The 14,181-nt window shown below is 48.9% G+C and overlaps 1 protein-coding gene across 1 annotated transcript in view; it reads left to right on the top strand.

The window, feature by feature from the left end:
* Positions 1–4,755, top strand: part of LOC149320353 (protein NYNRIN-like) — a 32,357-nt gene extending 27,602 nt beyond the window's left edge. Inside the window, exon 2 of the mRNA XM_089499539.1 lies at positions 3,086–4,755. Coding sequence (XP_089355665.1) covers positions 3,086–4,755 — 1,670 coding nt within the window. The remainder of the gene's footprint in view (positions 1–3,085) is intronic.
* The last annotated feature ends 9,426 nt before the right edge of the window (positions 4,756–14,181 follow it).

The raw sequence follows: 14,181 nt of genomic DNA, 5'->3' as shown, positions 1-14,181 counted from the left end.
TAGAATCATAGAGTTGGAAGAGACCGCAAGGGCCATCCAGTCCAACCCCCTGCCATGCAGGAAATCCAGATCAAAGCATCCCCAACAGATGGCCATCCAGCCTCCGTTTGAAGACCTCCAAGGAGGGAGACTCCACTACACTCCGAGGGAGTTTGTTCCACTGTCGAACAGCCCTTACTGTCAGGAAATTCCTCCTAATCTTGAGGTGGAATCTCTTTTCCTGCAGCTTGCATCCATTGCTCCGGGTCCTAGTCTCTGGAGCAGCAGAAAACAAGCTTGCTCCCTCCTCAATATGACATCCCTTCAAATATTTAAACAGGGCTATCATATCACCTCTTAACCTTCTTTTCTCCAGGCTAAACATACCCAGCTCCCTAAGGCGTTCCTCATAGGGCTTAGTTTCCAGACCCTTTACCATTTTAGTTGCCCTCCTTTAGACATGTTCCAGTTTCTCAAAGTCCTTTTTGAACTGTTGTGCCCAGAACTGGACACAATATTCCAGGTGGGGCCTGACCAGAGCAGAATATAGTGGCACTATTACTTCCCTTGATCTAGACACTATACTTCTATTGATGCAGCCTAAAATCGCATTGGCCTTGTTAGCTGCCGCATCGCACTGTTGACTCATGTTCAACTTGTGGTCTACTTGGGCTCCCAGATCCCTTTCACATGTTGTCTCCTTAAGCCAGGTGTCCCCCATCCTATATCTGTGCATTTCATTTTTTCGCCCTAAGTGCAGTACCTTACATTTCTCCCTGTTGAAGTTCATTTTGTTAGCTGTGGCCCAGCTTTCTAGTCTATTCAGGTCATTTTGAATTTTGATCCTGTCTTCTGGAGTATTAGCTATTAGCTATTCCTCCTAATTTGGTGTCATCTGCAAATTTGATAAGTATTCCCCCAATTTTTTCCTCCAAGTCATTGATAAAGATGTTGAACAGTACTGGGCCAAGGACAGAGCCCTGTGGGACCCCACTGGTCACTTCTCTCCAGGATGAAAAGGTGCCATTGTTGAGCACCCTTTGGGTTCGGCCGGTCAACCAGTTACAAATCCATGTAACAGTTACCTTGTCTAGCCCACATTTTACAAGCTTGTTTGCAAGAATGTCATGGGGAACTTTGTCAAAGGCCTTACTGAAATCAAGATATACTATATCCACAGCATTCCCTTCATCTACCAAGCTGGTAATTTTATCAAAGAAAGAAATTAGATTTGTCTGGCATGACATGTTTCTCTGAAACCCATGTTGATTTTTTGTGATTATGGCATTGCCTTCTAGATGTTCACAGACTCTCTGTTTAATTATCTGCTCCAGAATCTTTCCTAGAACTGATGTCAGACTAACTGGACGATAATTGTTGGGATCCTCTTTCTTCCCCTTTTTGAAGATGAGGACAATGTTTGTTCTCCTCCAGTCTGCTGGGACTTCTCCTGTTCTCCAGGAGCTCTCAAAGATTATTGCCAATGGCTCCAATATTACATTTGCCAGTTCTTTTAATACCCTTGGATGTAGCTCATCTGGTCCTGGAGACTTAAATTCATTTAGGTTAAACAGGTATTCCTGTACTATCTCTTTACTTATTTTGTGCTGAAATTCCCCTATTCTGTCCTCTGCTCCATTATCCTCAGGTTGAGCACCCTTTGCCTTTTCTGAGAAGACTGAGGCAAAGAAGGTGTTGAGTAATTCTGCCTTTTCTCTGTCTTCTGTTAGCATTTTGCCATCTTCTCCATGCAGTGGCCCTACCGTTTCCTTCTTCTTCCTTTTGCTGCGGACATATCCATAAAAGCCCTTTTTGTTGTTCTTAACCTCTCTAGCAAGCCTGAGTTCATTCTGTGCTTTAGCTTTTCTGACCTTATCTCTACACATGCTAGCTATTTGTTTGAATTCCTCTTTGGTGATTGCCCCATTTTTCCATTTCTTATACATGTTCCTTTTAAAATTTAGCTGAACCGAAAGTTCCTTGGTCATCCATCCTGGGTTCTTGTGTCACCTCCCATTTTTCTTTCTCACTGGAACTGTTTTAGTTTGTGCCTTCAGTATCTCCCTTTTGAGAAACTCCCATCCATCTTGAACTCCCTTCTCTTTTAGTATTCCTGAACATGGGATCACTCCCAGTATTTCTCCAAGTTTACTGAAATCCACTTTCCTAAAGTCTAGACTGCGTGTCTGACTATGCCTGGCTTCTCCTTTCCATTGTATAACAAACTCCAGGAGAACATGGTCACTTCCACCTAAGGATCCCACTACTTGCACCCCATTAACCAAGTCATCCTTGTTGGTTAGGATCAGATCTAAAATAGCTGATCCCCTTGTTGCCTCTTCCACCTTTTGGACCATGAAATTGTCTCCAAGGCAAGTGAGGAATTTACTAGACCTTGAGGAACTGGCTGAGTTTGACTTCCAACAAATATCAGGGTAGTTGAAGTCACCCATCACTACTACATCTCTCCTTTCTGAGTGTGTGGTCATCTGTTCTAGAAAGGCATCATCCAATTCCTCTGTCTGACTTGGGGGTCTGTAGTAGACTCCCACCATAACATCCTTGCATGGTCACAGGAAGAAAGGTAGATTTAAACCTTTCAGCAGCACACAGCGGGGTTGTGTCCCTATGTGTATACCAGAGGTCATCTAGTCCACCCCCAGAGAGAAAGAGACTCAAAATGCCAATGAGTTGCAATAAAAGTATGAAACATTTATTAAAGCCACACAACAGAGGGGATCACACATGCACACACACATTCAATGCTAAAGCAAGGGAGGAGTGAGTTCGGGAGTAAAGGAGAAAGGATAGAGGCACCGTTGGGATATTACCCCAGACTTACAGAGAGTAGAGACCATAGGCAAGATCTCCGCTCCCACCGATGTAGCTTCCCTCCGAGCCCTCCTAGGCACCCTGAACTTCTCCTGGGAATTTATAGAGGACTTTGCAGTAAAGGCGAAACCTCTATACTCCCTGCTCAAGAAAGGAGCAATTTGGAATTGGGGACCAGAACAACAGCAAGCATTTGCCACTCTGAAGATAGATTTATCCAAAGCCCCAGCCTTAGTTCACCCAGATGTAACTCAACCCTTTTACATACAACTAGGCATTGCAGACAGTCATGTAGGAGCAGTCCTCACACAGCTAAGGAACAATGTACACAGAGTAGTCGCATATGCATCCCGAAACCTCTCCCCCACGGAAGTAAAGTTCAGTCCGTGCGAGAAAAACTGTTTGGGCTTAGTATGGGCATTGACCCGATGGGAATTCATCATAGTAGGAGCCCGCGTCATTGTGCAGACCCCACACACCCCACTCAAGTTCATTCTGTCAGGGAAAGTTCAGGACGGACAGGTACACAGTGCGAGGATAGCCAAATGGACCATAGAATTGTTGAAACGTGGTACCGAGTACCTCCACCTAGCTAGCGAACCTAGTGTCTCCTACGGACTGGTAGTCACCGGTGCCAGTCATGAGTGCCCTCTTCCTCTGCCCTCCCAAAGCAATTGGCCCGTCAAAGCTGGCAGACCCCTAGAGGAAGCATTGAGAGAAGGCTTCAACTGTTGGTTCTGCAACAGCTCTTCCTCCTGCCCTGAAGGGACCCGCCTAACCGGGTATGGAGTGATCTGCGTCAATGACCCACATGTCCTTCAAGGCCCCATCAGACCCCACTCCAGTAAGGCAGCTGAGGTAGAAACCCTCCCCACTGTCCTAGAATTTGAAAACCCAGATTCCCCCTTAGCCTGGACCACCAATGATAACAAACCAGTCATCCATGCAGACAAATGGCAGGAGGCAGCCCTCCTAATCCAGAAACGGACAGCCCCCACCTGGGTGACCTATGTAAAAGGCCATCAGAAAGGCACCGGGAAGGAAGCCCAATGGAACAATAGAGCAGACACCCTAGCGAAGGAAGCAGCCCAAATCCCCATGGCCCCCATTTTTAATGTGAAACCCAAGGAACCCACATTGCCAGACACCCTAGACCTAGCCCTGCTCCTGAAGGTAGACAGTGAGATAAAAGCATATACGGTAGTGCAGAAAGAAGGAACCTGGTGGGTCATAGACACAGAAGGAGCCCATCACTGGATTGTTCCTTTAGAGGTCTGCGGAGACCTAATTCAGTTCGTGCACAATATAGGACACAGAGGCAAGTCAGCGACCTTAGAGAGGGTGAAAGAGACAGGATGGTGGCCCTGCATGAAAGAAGACGTAGACCAATGGGTAGACAACTGTCTCTCCTGTGCCATGGTCAACGCAGACCCCAGTGGCCCTAAAGCCCCCATCCACCACCAGCGCATAGACGGGCCATGGTCCAAGCTACAGATAGATTCCATAGGACCCCTACCAGTCACCCCATGCCACAACAAATATTGTCTGACCATAATCGACCCCTTCAGCAAGTGGATAGAAGCTTTCCCCACCCATGATAACACTGTCACCACCACTGCAAAGGTGTTGTTTGACCATGTGTTTAACTGTTGGGGCATGCCCAAATCATTCACCATAGACAACGATTCTGGCAGCCACTTCACTGGAGAAGTCATGCAGACTCTCTGCAAGGCTCTAGGCATCAGGCAGCAGTTCCATGTCCCCTTCCACCCTGCTAGTTCAGGCTTCATTGAGAGATCCAACCAGACCTTGAAAGAGGCAATGAGAAAAGTAGTTAAGGCCTCCGGAAAGGACTGGGATGCGAAACTCCCCATCATCCTAATGGCCCTTAGAAGAACTACAGCTTCCCATGGCTTCACGCTGCACCAAGTCATGACTGAATGAAAAATGATCATGCCCGAAGCATTTTGGCTCAACACCACCCTCCCCTCCGATTTGGAACCCGTGGTCCTGTTTGGATTAGTTGGTTTTTAATCTTATACTGTTTAATCTTGTTTTAAGGGGGGGGGGGGTTACTTTGTATATATAGTTGTATTTTAACTTGCTGTACGCCGCTTTGATTGCTTGGCAAAAAGCGGGATAGAAATAAATTTATTTATTTATTTATTTATTTATTTATTTATTTATAGCTAGTCATGTACAGAAATTTCTTTAGGCACAAGCACAATTTGGCTGCAACATGGTTAGGGCCAGTAGAGATCACCGAGAGTTTCCCCAGCAGTGTATCAGGTCCGCATCCCAAGCCGCCAGGGCACCCGGTTAAAATATTTTCACTCCTCCCAGCTTAAGGAATGGAAAGGAGGACCCCTCCCTGTGAAGACAGTTCAGCCAGAGCCCCCGCTCTTGCCCCTTGTAAACCTGTCTGAGACTTTCGTGAGTCTCTACCCAGAGCCAGGCTGAAGGCCACCCCAGTGAGTTTGCCTCTCTGTTTCCCTACAGGGACGAGAGATGGCACAGGGCATTTGGACCCTTTGGATAGTGATATGGATGGCTTGTCGGAGCAATACAGATGTATACACAGCACAGTTCGCCACCAGCTGGCAATTTAATGTAGAAGCCCATTGCCACTGGGCCACCCCTTACCCCGAAATGTTAGACGTGCTAAGAGCCATGGGCGACACCCTGGACTGGTTCAACAAAGGTTTCCTCATCAGATTAAAGACCCACATTTATACAACGCAGCATAACTCAGTTGTCTCCAAGGTAATCATGTTTGGACCCCATGGACATGTATCGGTAGAGGCAGAAGCAGGCAGCCCTCCCCTCACTGCAGGCTTCTGGAACAGGCATTGTTTTGACCAGCTGTACAGCAGTACACCCACTTCATTCCACACGGCTCTAACCATCGACTCCCCCTGCCATCCTACATGGACGTGGAAGAGCAGACTCTTCACATGCAAAGATTTCACCCTCACACCCACCAACTGTAGCCTAGACTGCCACAACCTTAGGTGCCCTGGACCCATCCTTTATTCTGCAAACAGCTAGCAGAGCTGCGAGCGCTGCAATGGCATTTTTAAGATTCGTTTCTGTTTTTCACTTAAAAAGGTGCGCCGGGGGGGCGTTTTCCCCCAGCCCTGGATTGCATCCTTGGGAGTGGAGCAGCACCAGTTAGCTTTGGATATTTGCCGGCTAATTGGGACCGCTCCCAGGGACCAGGTTTTTGGGGCGCCGCAGAAACTATTTCCGGTGGTGACCCATCCCCAAGGATGTGGATGTGGCTGAAATAGATGAGGAGAATGATAGGAGGATAGATGTGGATGTGGCTGAAATAGATGAGGAGAATGACAGGAGGATAGATGTGGATGTGGCTGAAATAGATGAGGAGAATGACAGGAGGATAGATGTGGATGTGGATGAACTGGATGGGGGCTCTGACACGGAGGACCCCTTTGAATTTGGCTGCCAGGGATGGGAAAATAGAAGGGAGGAAGAAAGATGCAGCTGTCATTTGCTTGAGGCTAGCATTCCCGTGAAAGTGGAACCAGGCTCCTTTCTTCACCCCGGTGCAAAGGTTCAGGATGCATCCACTGAGTATGTGCAAGGGTCCCAATTCGAATAATTGAATCTGCATGGTATGCACTGGTGTGGTAATACAATTTGCACTCACTCCTTTTTGTCTGAATCTGCATCACGTGACTTGCCTTGGATTCAATTCCCCCTCGATTCGGAAGGGCAAAAGAAGGGCAACTGGGTGTGATAAAACACTCATGTTATGTCAATTTGCATCATTGGACCCACAGTCACCCCAGATCTGAGCTGCTAAAAACCCATGTGATAAACGCCACTGTCTCCTTTGATACCCAAATTCAAATCTGACCCTGGGTAATGTGCCTTTAACCCCTTGTTGTGTTCTCTGTGTGATAATCATTCGCAAATGGGCTTGCTTTCCTGGGATGGCACAATTTTTGGGATGGAAGCACATAGGTCCCCATGTCGAAAAGCCCATTGTTCAGACACAATGGTGGCCAGAAATTTAATGTGACTGAGTCTACCTGGCAGAGAAATAATTCCAAAACACGGGGAAGAAGGGGAAGAAGGAAGGAGGGAGAGAGAATCCTAAAGATTTACCCCAAAAGACTGTGTCTCTCTGTGTGAGAGAGAACATATCTGTGGAACTCAAGGTTGTGTGTTTATGTCTTTGGGAGCCTGGAAAAGTTACTCTTTTGCTGAACAATGTTATGCGTGTTAGCTGACACTTAAATCCCTTCATACTCTTTGGAGTTACTCTCAGGTACTGTTACCCATGCTGCAATATAAATTTTGGAATCAATGATAACCCTTGGATGACCCCTGGCCAGACTCCAAGCCTGTCCGCCATTACTGGCAAAGTGAGAGGACATGTACACCTCCCCTAAGGGAGTTCCCATATTAACATCTCAGAGGGTCCAGGGAAGTCGCATGAAGGGATTATCTCAAGGCTGGGAAGAGTGAAAGGATTGCCTTCCCTGAAGCTATCAACCTCCTCCTCGAACCTATTGTCCGAGAGGCATAAGCCCTTTATACTATCTAAAGCAGACATCCAGGTGAAAAGAAAATCTTTAGAACACCTTTGTTTCGGCCAAGCCAGCCTCTTTGCCTCAGGCCAGATTTGGCCTATAAAAAGTCCCCACTTTGGCTGCTCAGCGCCCCATTTTCAAGGTCTACTTGCTCCACGTCAGTCAGACCTCTGTTCTGGTAGCCGGCATTTCTGCTCACTCCCAGGTTGCGGAGCAGACTTGTCTCACTGTCCAGCACCCCATTCGCTCCCCGGAGGGAATCTACATTCTGGTAAGCATCTCCATTAGTAACGCCTGAAATCTGTTCCCATTTTCCAACCCTAATTTTCCTGAGTCCTGAGTGTGTGTGTGAGTGTATGCGCGACGCATGTGTTTTTCCCCTATTTTAATAAATTAGACATCTAGTTATTAATATCCGTCTCAGCTTTATTTATTGGGATCCCCTGGTCTACTCCATATACATATCGGGAGGGCGATTTCGGTGGGCTCTCGTAGCCAGCCCCCTCTTGCAATATTTGGACTAATAACAATAATAATAAAATTCCCCTAAACGGACCCTTGGCTACAGTACCATTGCTTTGGATGTGACCATCGCCAGAGTGACAGCAACACCATCAATGAAAAATTCTGATTTTGAAACTGTGCATAGGATAAATCTAAATGAAAACTTAGGGGCTGTGCAGACCAGTGGGAAAGGCCAGCCTGGAGTTGAGGCATGGTGTCGATATGATGCATGCCCTGGCTCTGCCCCCAGACTGGCATGATGCCAGTGCCACACCACATGGCATGTGCCATCATAGTGATCCTCTAGATGACACAGTGCCAAAAGAGTGGCATAAAACTGTGGTGCTAGCAATTACTGCACCCTTTCCAGGGTGCAAAAAAGAGCGGCAGAAAGGCCAGACTGCGGCCCTGATCTGATGAAGACAGAGGCGACTGCAGGCTGCTCCTTCAGAGGCAGTCTGCACAGCCCCTGAGCCTCAACAAATATATTTCTCTCCACATGTCTCCCAATTACCACACATCAGGAAATACAATCCCACAAACAGGAAAACACTTCTAGTGATGCTGACAGAGAAAGTTTAATAGGAAAGAAGAGCTCACGAAACAGTTTCCATTGTATACAGAGAAAAGAAAGGTTTTTCACCTGGAAACAAAGGTGAAGGAAAAGGCCTAAGGGAAATTGTGAGAGGAGAAGACAGGCAGAGGTTCTCCAGGTGAAGTCTTTCAAAATGGAAGGCCTCCATGTCTTTTGGAACCTTCTAAGTCCATCATGGGAAGGCGAATGGACATCACAGTTTCTTTTGAGGTCTTGAGCAGAAGTGATGGAAGAAGGATTACAGTAAAGAAAAGTGGTAGAATAACTCATAGGAAGAGGATGGAGTGGGGAGTGTTAAGCATGAAGGACAGAGGGGGGTAACCAAGGACTGTCCCAGCCCAGGAGAACCACAGCTGTTCCTCTGGACCATGGACTTCTCTTCAGGCACATTTTCTTCTTCCATTCCCATGGTTATCCCTTTCTGGCTTCAGTTATGCTTCACTCTCACATCAGAAAGTAACTAAGTTGTTGTCTATGGACATCTTGCTTGGCATCATCAGCATCAGTGGTGCTTCCATTCCTAGTGACTGGCCAGGCTGCAAAAGGCTCTCCTGGATCCTCTCATAGCTCAAAAGAAAAGGTATGGTACAGATAGTAATTTTGACTCGGTTACCAGAAACTGAAACAATTACACCTTCTCTGCCAGACATTTCAAAAACAGGACGCGGAATCTGAAATGAGATTTGCACAGAGATTAGTCATTTTACAACTTTCCTGTTAAAATGATGGCTTTCTCTCACCCCAGAAAGAATTTACCATCCTAAATACCATCTTATCACTGGCCCCAACTTCATCCCATAATCCTCAGGGGAACTGCTAAACCAAAAGAGTGTAGGTTAAGAATCAAGTAGACTGGAGAGTCCCTAAAGGGAGGGGTCAGTTAGGAGAAGGTCCCAAGGGATCTGGGTCAGAGTGTGAGCAGCCCATGATCCCGCATGCCTGAAGTAGACTCCAAATGTGGAGGATGGACAACTACCTGCTGCGGATGCTTTAACTGGAGATCCTGCACTGAGTAGGGCAGGGGTAGGCAACCTTTTTGAGCCGGGGGCCGGGTTGCTGTCCCTCAGACAACTGGGGGGCCGAAGCCGGGGAGTGGAGCTTCCACCCCCGGGGGCGGGGCCGCATGCCGGGGGTGGAGCCTCCACCCCCAGGGAGCGGAGCTTCCACCCCCAGAGGGCAGGGCTTCCACCCCCAGGGGCCAGGCCACCTCCTCTTTGCCGGCCCCTGACGGGGCCCCAGGCCCTGTCAGAGGCCAGGAAAGAGCCGGCGGGGACCGCCAGCGCTGGAGGTCTCCCCGTCTTTGCTGGCTCCTGACACCAGGGGCCCGCTGCCACTGTCAGAGCCCTCCTGGAGGGCTCCTGCGACGGCAACTGGCCTCCCAGGGGCCCGCTGCCGCTGCCAGAGCCCTCCTGGAGGGCCCCAGTGAAGGCAATGGGCCTCCCAGAGGCCCACTGCTGCCGCCGGAACCCTCCTGGAGGACCCCAGTGAAGGCAACGGGCCTCTGGGAGGCCCGCTGCCGTCACAGGAGCCCTCCTGGAGGGCCCAAGGGACAGCAACTGGCCTCCCAGGGGCCCACTGCCGCCATCAGAACCCTCCTGGAGGACCCCAGCGAAGGCAACGGGCCTCCCAGGGGCCCACTGCCACCGCCGGAGCCCTCCTGAAGGACCCCAGCGAAGGCAACGGGCCTCCCAGGGGCCCGCTGCCACCGCCGGAGCCCTCCTGGAGGACCCCAGCGAAGGCAACTGGCCTCCCAGGGGCCCGCTGCCGCTGCCGGAGCCCTCCTGGAGGACCCCAGCGAAGGCAACGGGCCTCCCAGGGGCCCGCTGCCGCCGCCGGAGCCCTCCTGGAGGACCCCAGCGAAGGCAACGGGCCTCCCAGGGGCCCGCTGCCGCCGCCGGAGCCCTCCTGGAGGACCCCAGCGAAGGCAACGGGCCTCCCAGGGGCCCGCTCCCGCCGCCGCCGGAGCCCTCCTGGAGGACCCCAGCGACAGCAACTGGCCTCCCAGGGGCCCGCTGCCACCGTCGGAGCCCTCCTGGAGGGCCCCAGCGACGGCAACTGGCCTCCCAGGGGCCCGCTGCCACCGTCGGAGCCCTCCTGGAGGATCCCAGCGACGGCAACTGGCCTCCCAGGGGCCCGCTGCCGCTGCCGGAGCCCTCCTGGAGGATCCCAGCGACGGCAACTGGCCTCCCAGGGGCCCGCTGCTGCCGTCGGAGCCCTCCTGGAGGGCCCCAGCGATGGCAACGGGCCTCCCAGAGGCCCGGTGCGGCCCCTGGAGCCCCATTCCAGGGCTCTGGAGGCCGCAGCGGGCATCCCAGAGGCCCGGTGCGGCCCCTAGAGCCCTGTTCCAGGGCCCCGGAGGCCGCAGCGGGCGTCCCAGAGGCCTGGTGCGGCCCCTGGAGCCCCATTCCAGGGCTCCGGAGGCCGCAGCGGGCCTCTTAATGGGCGCCGCCATTTTGAAGGACAAAATGGTGGCGGAAGCGGCTGAAATCGGCGGCGATTTTGGCGGCAGGAGGGACCGGGGGCCGGCGGAAAGGCTCCCGCAGGCCGGATCCGGCCTGCAGGCCAGAGGTTGCCAACCCCTGGAGTAGGGGGTTGGACAAAATGGCCCAAGAGGTCCCTGCCAACTCTGTTTCTATGATTAGACAAAATTGTAGCAGGAATAAGTTTAGAAAACTGGACTGGAAGGCTAGAAGACCAGAGAGAAAGAAATAGGGAGTGTCTCTGGAGGCCTTTTGGTCCTCAGGATGTCTTTGATCAGATCTAGTGGGATGCGGGGGGGGGGGGGGGTGTGGACCACACCAAGTGGCACCTTAAGGGAAGGTGACACTACTGCTCCTCAGACATCTGTGTTTTGGTAGAAATGGCCTGTGGCATTTGCCTGCTTCCTTTCAAAATGCTTTAAGAGATGGTGGGCATGGGACTAAGATCAGTGGGAGGACAAAGGAGAGGCCCCAGCATTTTTTAAAATTAAAATTTCTAATTTCTAAATGTTAATATTTAAAAATTATTTTAAAAAATAAAATAATATTTTTTATTTTTTTAATTCTTTTAATTTTTTATTTAAAAACATCACATTTTGCCAAATCTTCACTATGTATCTGCAAATACATTGAGGTTGTGTGTATGATACTGTAATTTGAAGGTATAATTTTAACTTTGCTAGTTGATTATGTCACAACTATTACCAATACATTCAATTATATAGGGGGATTGCAATTTAGGAATAATATTAGTGCAAAAAACCCCAAAACATTACTAAGGATTCTGTAGCATGTGAAATGAGAAGAGCTCAATGGTAGCGGGGGTGGGGGGGGTGGGGTGACACCATGAATGACAGCACTGGGTGGCACCAACCCTAGTCTTTCATCTCTATTTTCTTCCATTTAATTTTCTCCTGTCCTCAGTTTGGAAGAAAAATATTCATCTCGATGTGAGACAATTAAAGGCGTCATTAAGGACCAAAGATGAGTCCTGTGGCTGAAGGAATTTTAAAGTGGACTTTCAGTATCCTCTTGCATCCAGCCGGGGAGAAAAACCACTTCCCCGCCACTGTACAGAAACCTTTGTCAAACATTTTGTACAGATTTGGAGTTAAAGGATTCACATCCAGCACTGATAAAAAGGGATACAGTATAAAAGAAGGTAAACTTTTAATGTCTAAAATATTCTGATGATGCAATGACAAAGAATCCCTTAAATCAAAATAAGCAGTGTACAAACCGTGCCATACACTGTACAAAAATGCATTAAAGATAAGAGGTATCCAAACTTCCAAAATGCATCAAAAGTAAAAAGTATCAAAACATCCAAACGTGATTCGACAAAATTCTTCCTCAGTGGTCAAGAAAAGTTGGAGTAGCTGCAAAACAATTATCCTGTCGCCAAAGAATCATCCAGTTTATGTAAGTAGGATAGATCAGGCTTATAATAATTCTGTATCCTGAATGCTCAAACAAATTGCAAGGCTCTAGCGCTGGTTTTAAGACCTTGTCTGAATGGTTGTTTATGTAAAGTCTGTAACCCAGCATGATGAATTTTCCTTTAAAGTTCCTGGCCCATCACTTCATCTGCAAAAGATGTAAAATTAACATTCTCACACCTTGATCAAGAAGGCGCCAGGTTTCACAGCTCATAAAAGCCTTTATTCAAGCATCAACAAACCAAAATCCCATATATTGAATGAACACTGAAGAGACTGGAAGTTATCACATGGGAGGAATGTTTCCCCATTTCAAAAAAAGAAAGAAAGAAAGAAAGAAAGAAAGAAAGTAGAGCCAATTTGAAAATGGATGCTATTACACAAATGGTTGTCAAACACACAGAAGAACATAGCGCCCATCCCAAAGCCAAAGTAATGCAAATGCAAAAGAAGTTATCATATGAGTACGTACCCTTCCTAGTCTAGAATTCGAATTAGCACCCCTATGCAAGTGCAGTGAGGGCAGAATCAGATCGTGACCTTTTTACACTTCCAGCGGTGCTTGCCTCCGCTTCCCATGGTTTTGCCTTGTTTCACATTATTTGTTCATTCATTACCCTTTATTTCACATTATTATGCAATTCACATTATTTGTTTATTCATTACCCCTTATTTCACGTTATTTAGGCAATTCATGTTATTTAGTCATTTATTACCCTTTATTTCATGTTATTTAGGCAATGCACTTTATTTGTGCATTCATTACCCCTCATTTCATGTTATTTAGGCAATTCACCAATTCAAAATCAGTCCAAAGCAACCTTATGCTTGGTTTGAACATTGGACTATGACTCTAGAAGGCAGGGATGGAATCCCACTGGGTGACCTGGTGCAAGTCACACTCTCTCATCCTCCTCAGAAAATGGCAATAGCAAACACCATCTGAATAAACCTGCCAAGAAAATCCAAAAAGCGGGGTGCAGGTCTCCAGATGGTTGTGTGTGTGTTTGTGTGAGACTGTGTCTGTGCCTTTAAGTCTCCAGCTATGGGGGGAATGGGAGGAGACAGTCCCTCCCATTTGGGAGAGCTTTGCTGCAGTGAGGTTGTGGAGGGCCTGGGTCCTCTCTGGTTCTAACCTGGCCCATTGGGAGTCCCATTGAAGGCAATGGCTTTCCCACCATAAGTGGGAGGAGGAGGGGGAAAGGGGAAGGGAAGCTGTGCAGGAACCAGAGCTGGCGACTAAGGCTACATCCACACTGGAGAAATAACCCAATGTGGCACTGCTTTAACTCTTTGTGGCTCAAGGCTATGGAATTCTGGGAGTTGGAGTTTGTTGTGAGCCCAGAGTGATGCCCCTGAGGGGAGGAAAACAAACCCCCATTCCCTAGGCTGCCCCATTCCATCCTCCCCCAAGGGAGGAGGAATGAGGGAAGAAGAACTCTTTCGGGCTAATAAAAAAAAAGGGGGGGGGGAATTTTCCTCTATTTTTGAAGCCCCCTGGCCCTGGAGGAAGGCAGGGAGGGAGGCAAAAAGGTCCCTGAGGGGCACAAGGGACCAGGAGCAGGGCAAGCCCCAAGCCCACCATTTTGGGCCAAGAGAGAGCTTGTTGCAGGGCACCTCATGGAGAACCACTCTTTCCTGGCAAAAACAGTTGCTTTTCCTCCTGGCTGCCGGGGAAGTCCTAGGAGCCCCAGAAGCCAAAACAAAATGGAGGATCCTGGGAATTGATGTTGGGGGAATACCAGGGCCACAGCAGACGTGCATATCACACCAAACGACATTGCATTGAATGC

This window comes from Sceloporus occidentalis, unplaced genomic scaffold, assembly GCF_023333645.1.
Source record: "Sceloporus occidentalis isolate IW3139 unplaced genomic scaffold, rSceOcc1.0.p SCAF_1, whole genome shotgun sequence".
Lineage (NCBI taxonomy): Eukaryota > Metazoa > Chordata > Lepidosauria > Squamata > Phrynosomatidae > Sceloporus > Sceloporus occidentalis.
The sequence above is the reverse complement of the archived record's forward strand: the minus strand, read 5'-3'. Positions and strand labels throughout refer to the sequence as shown.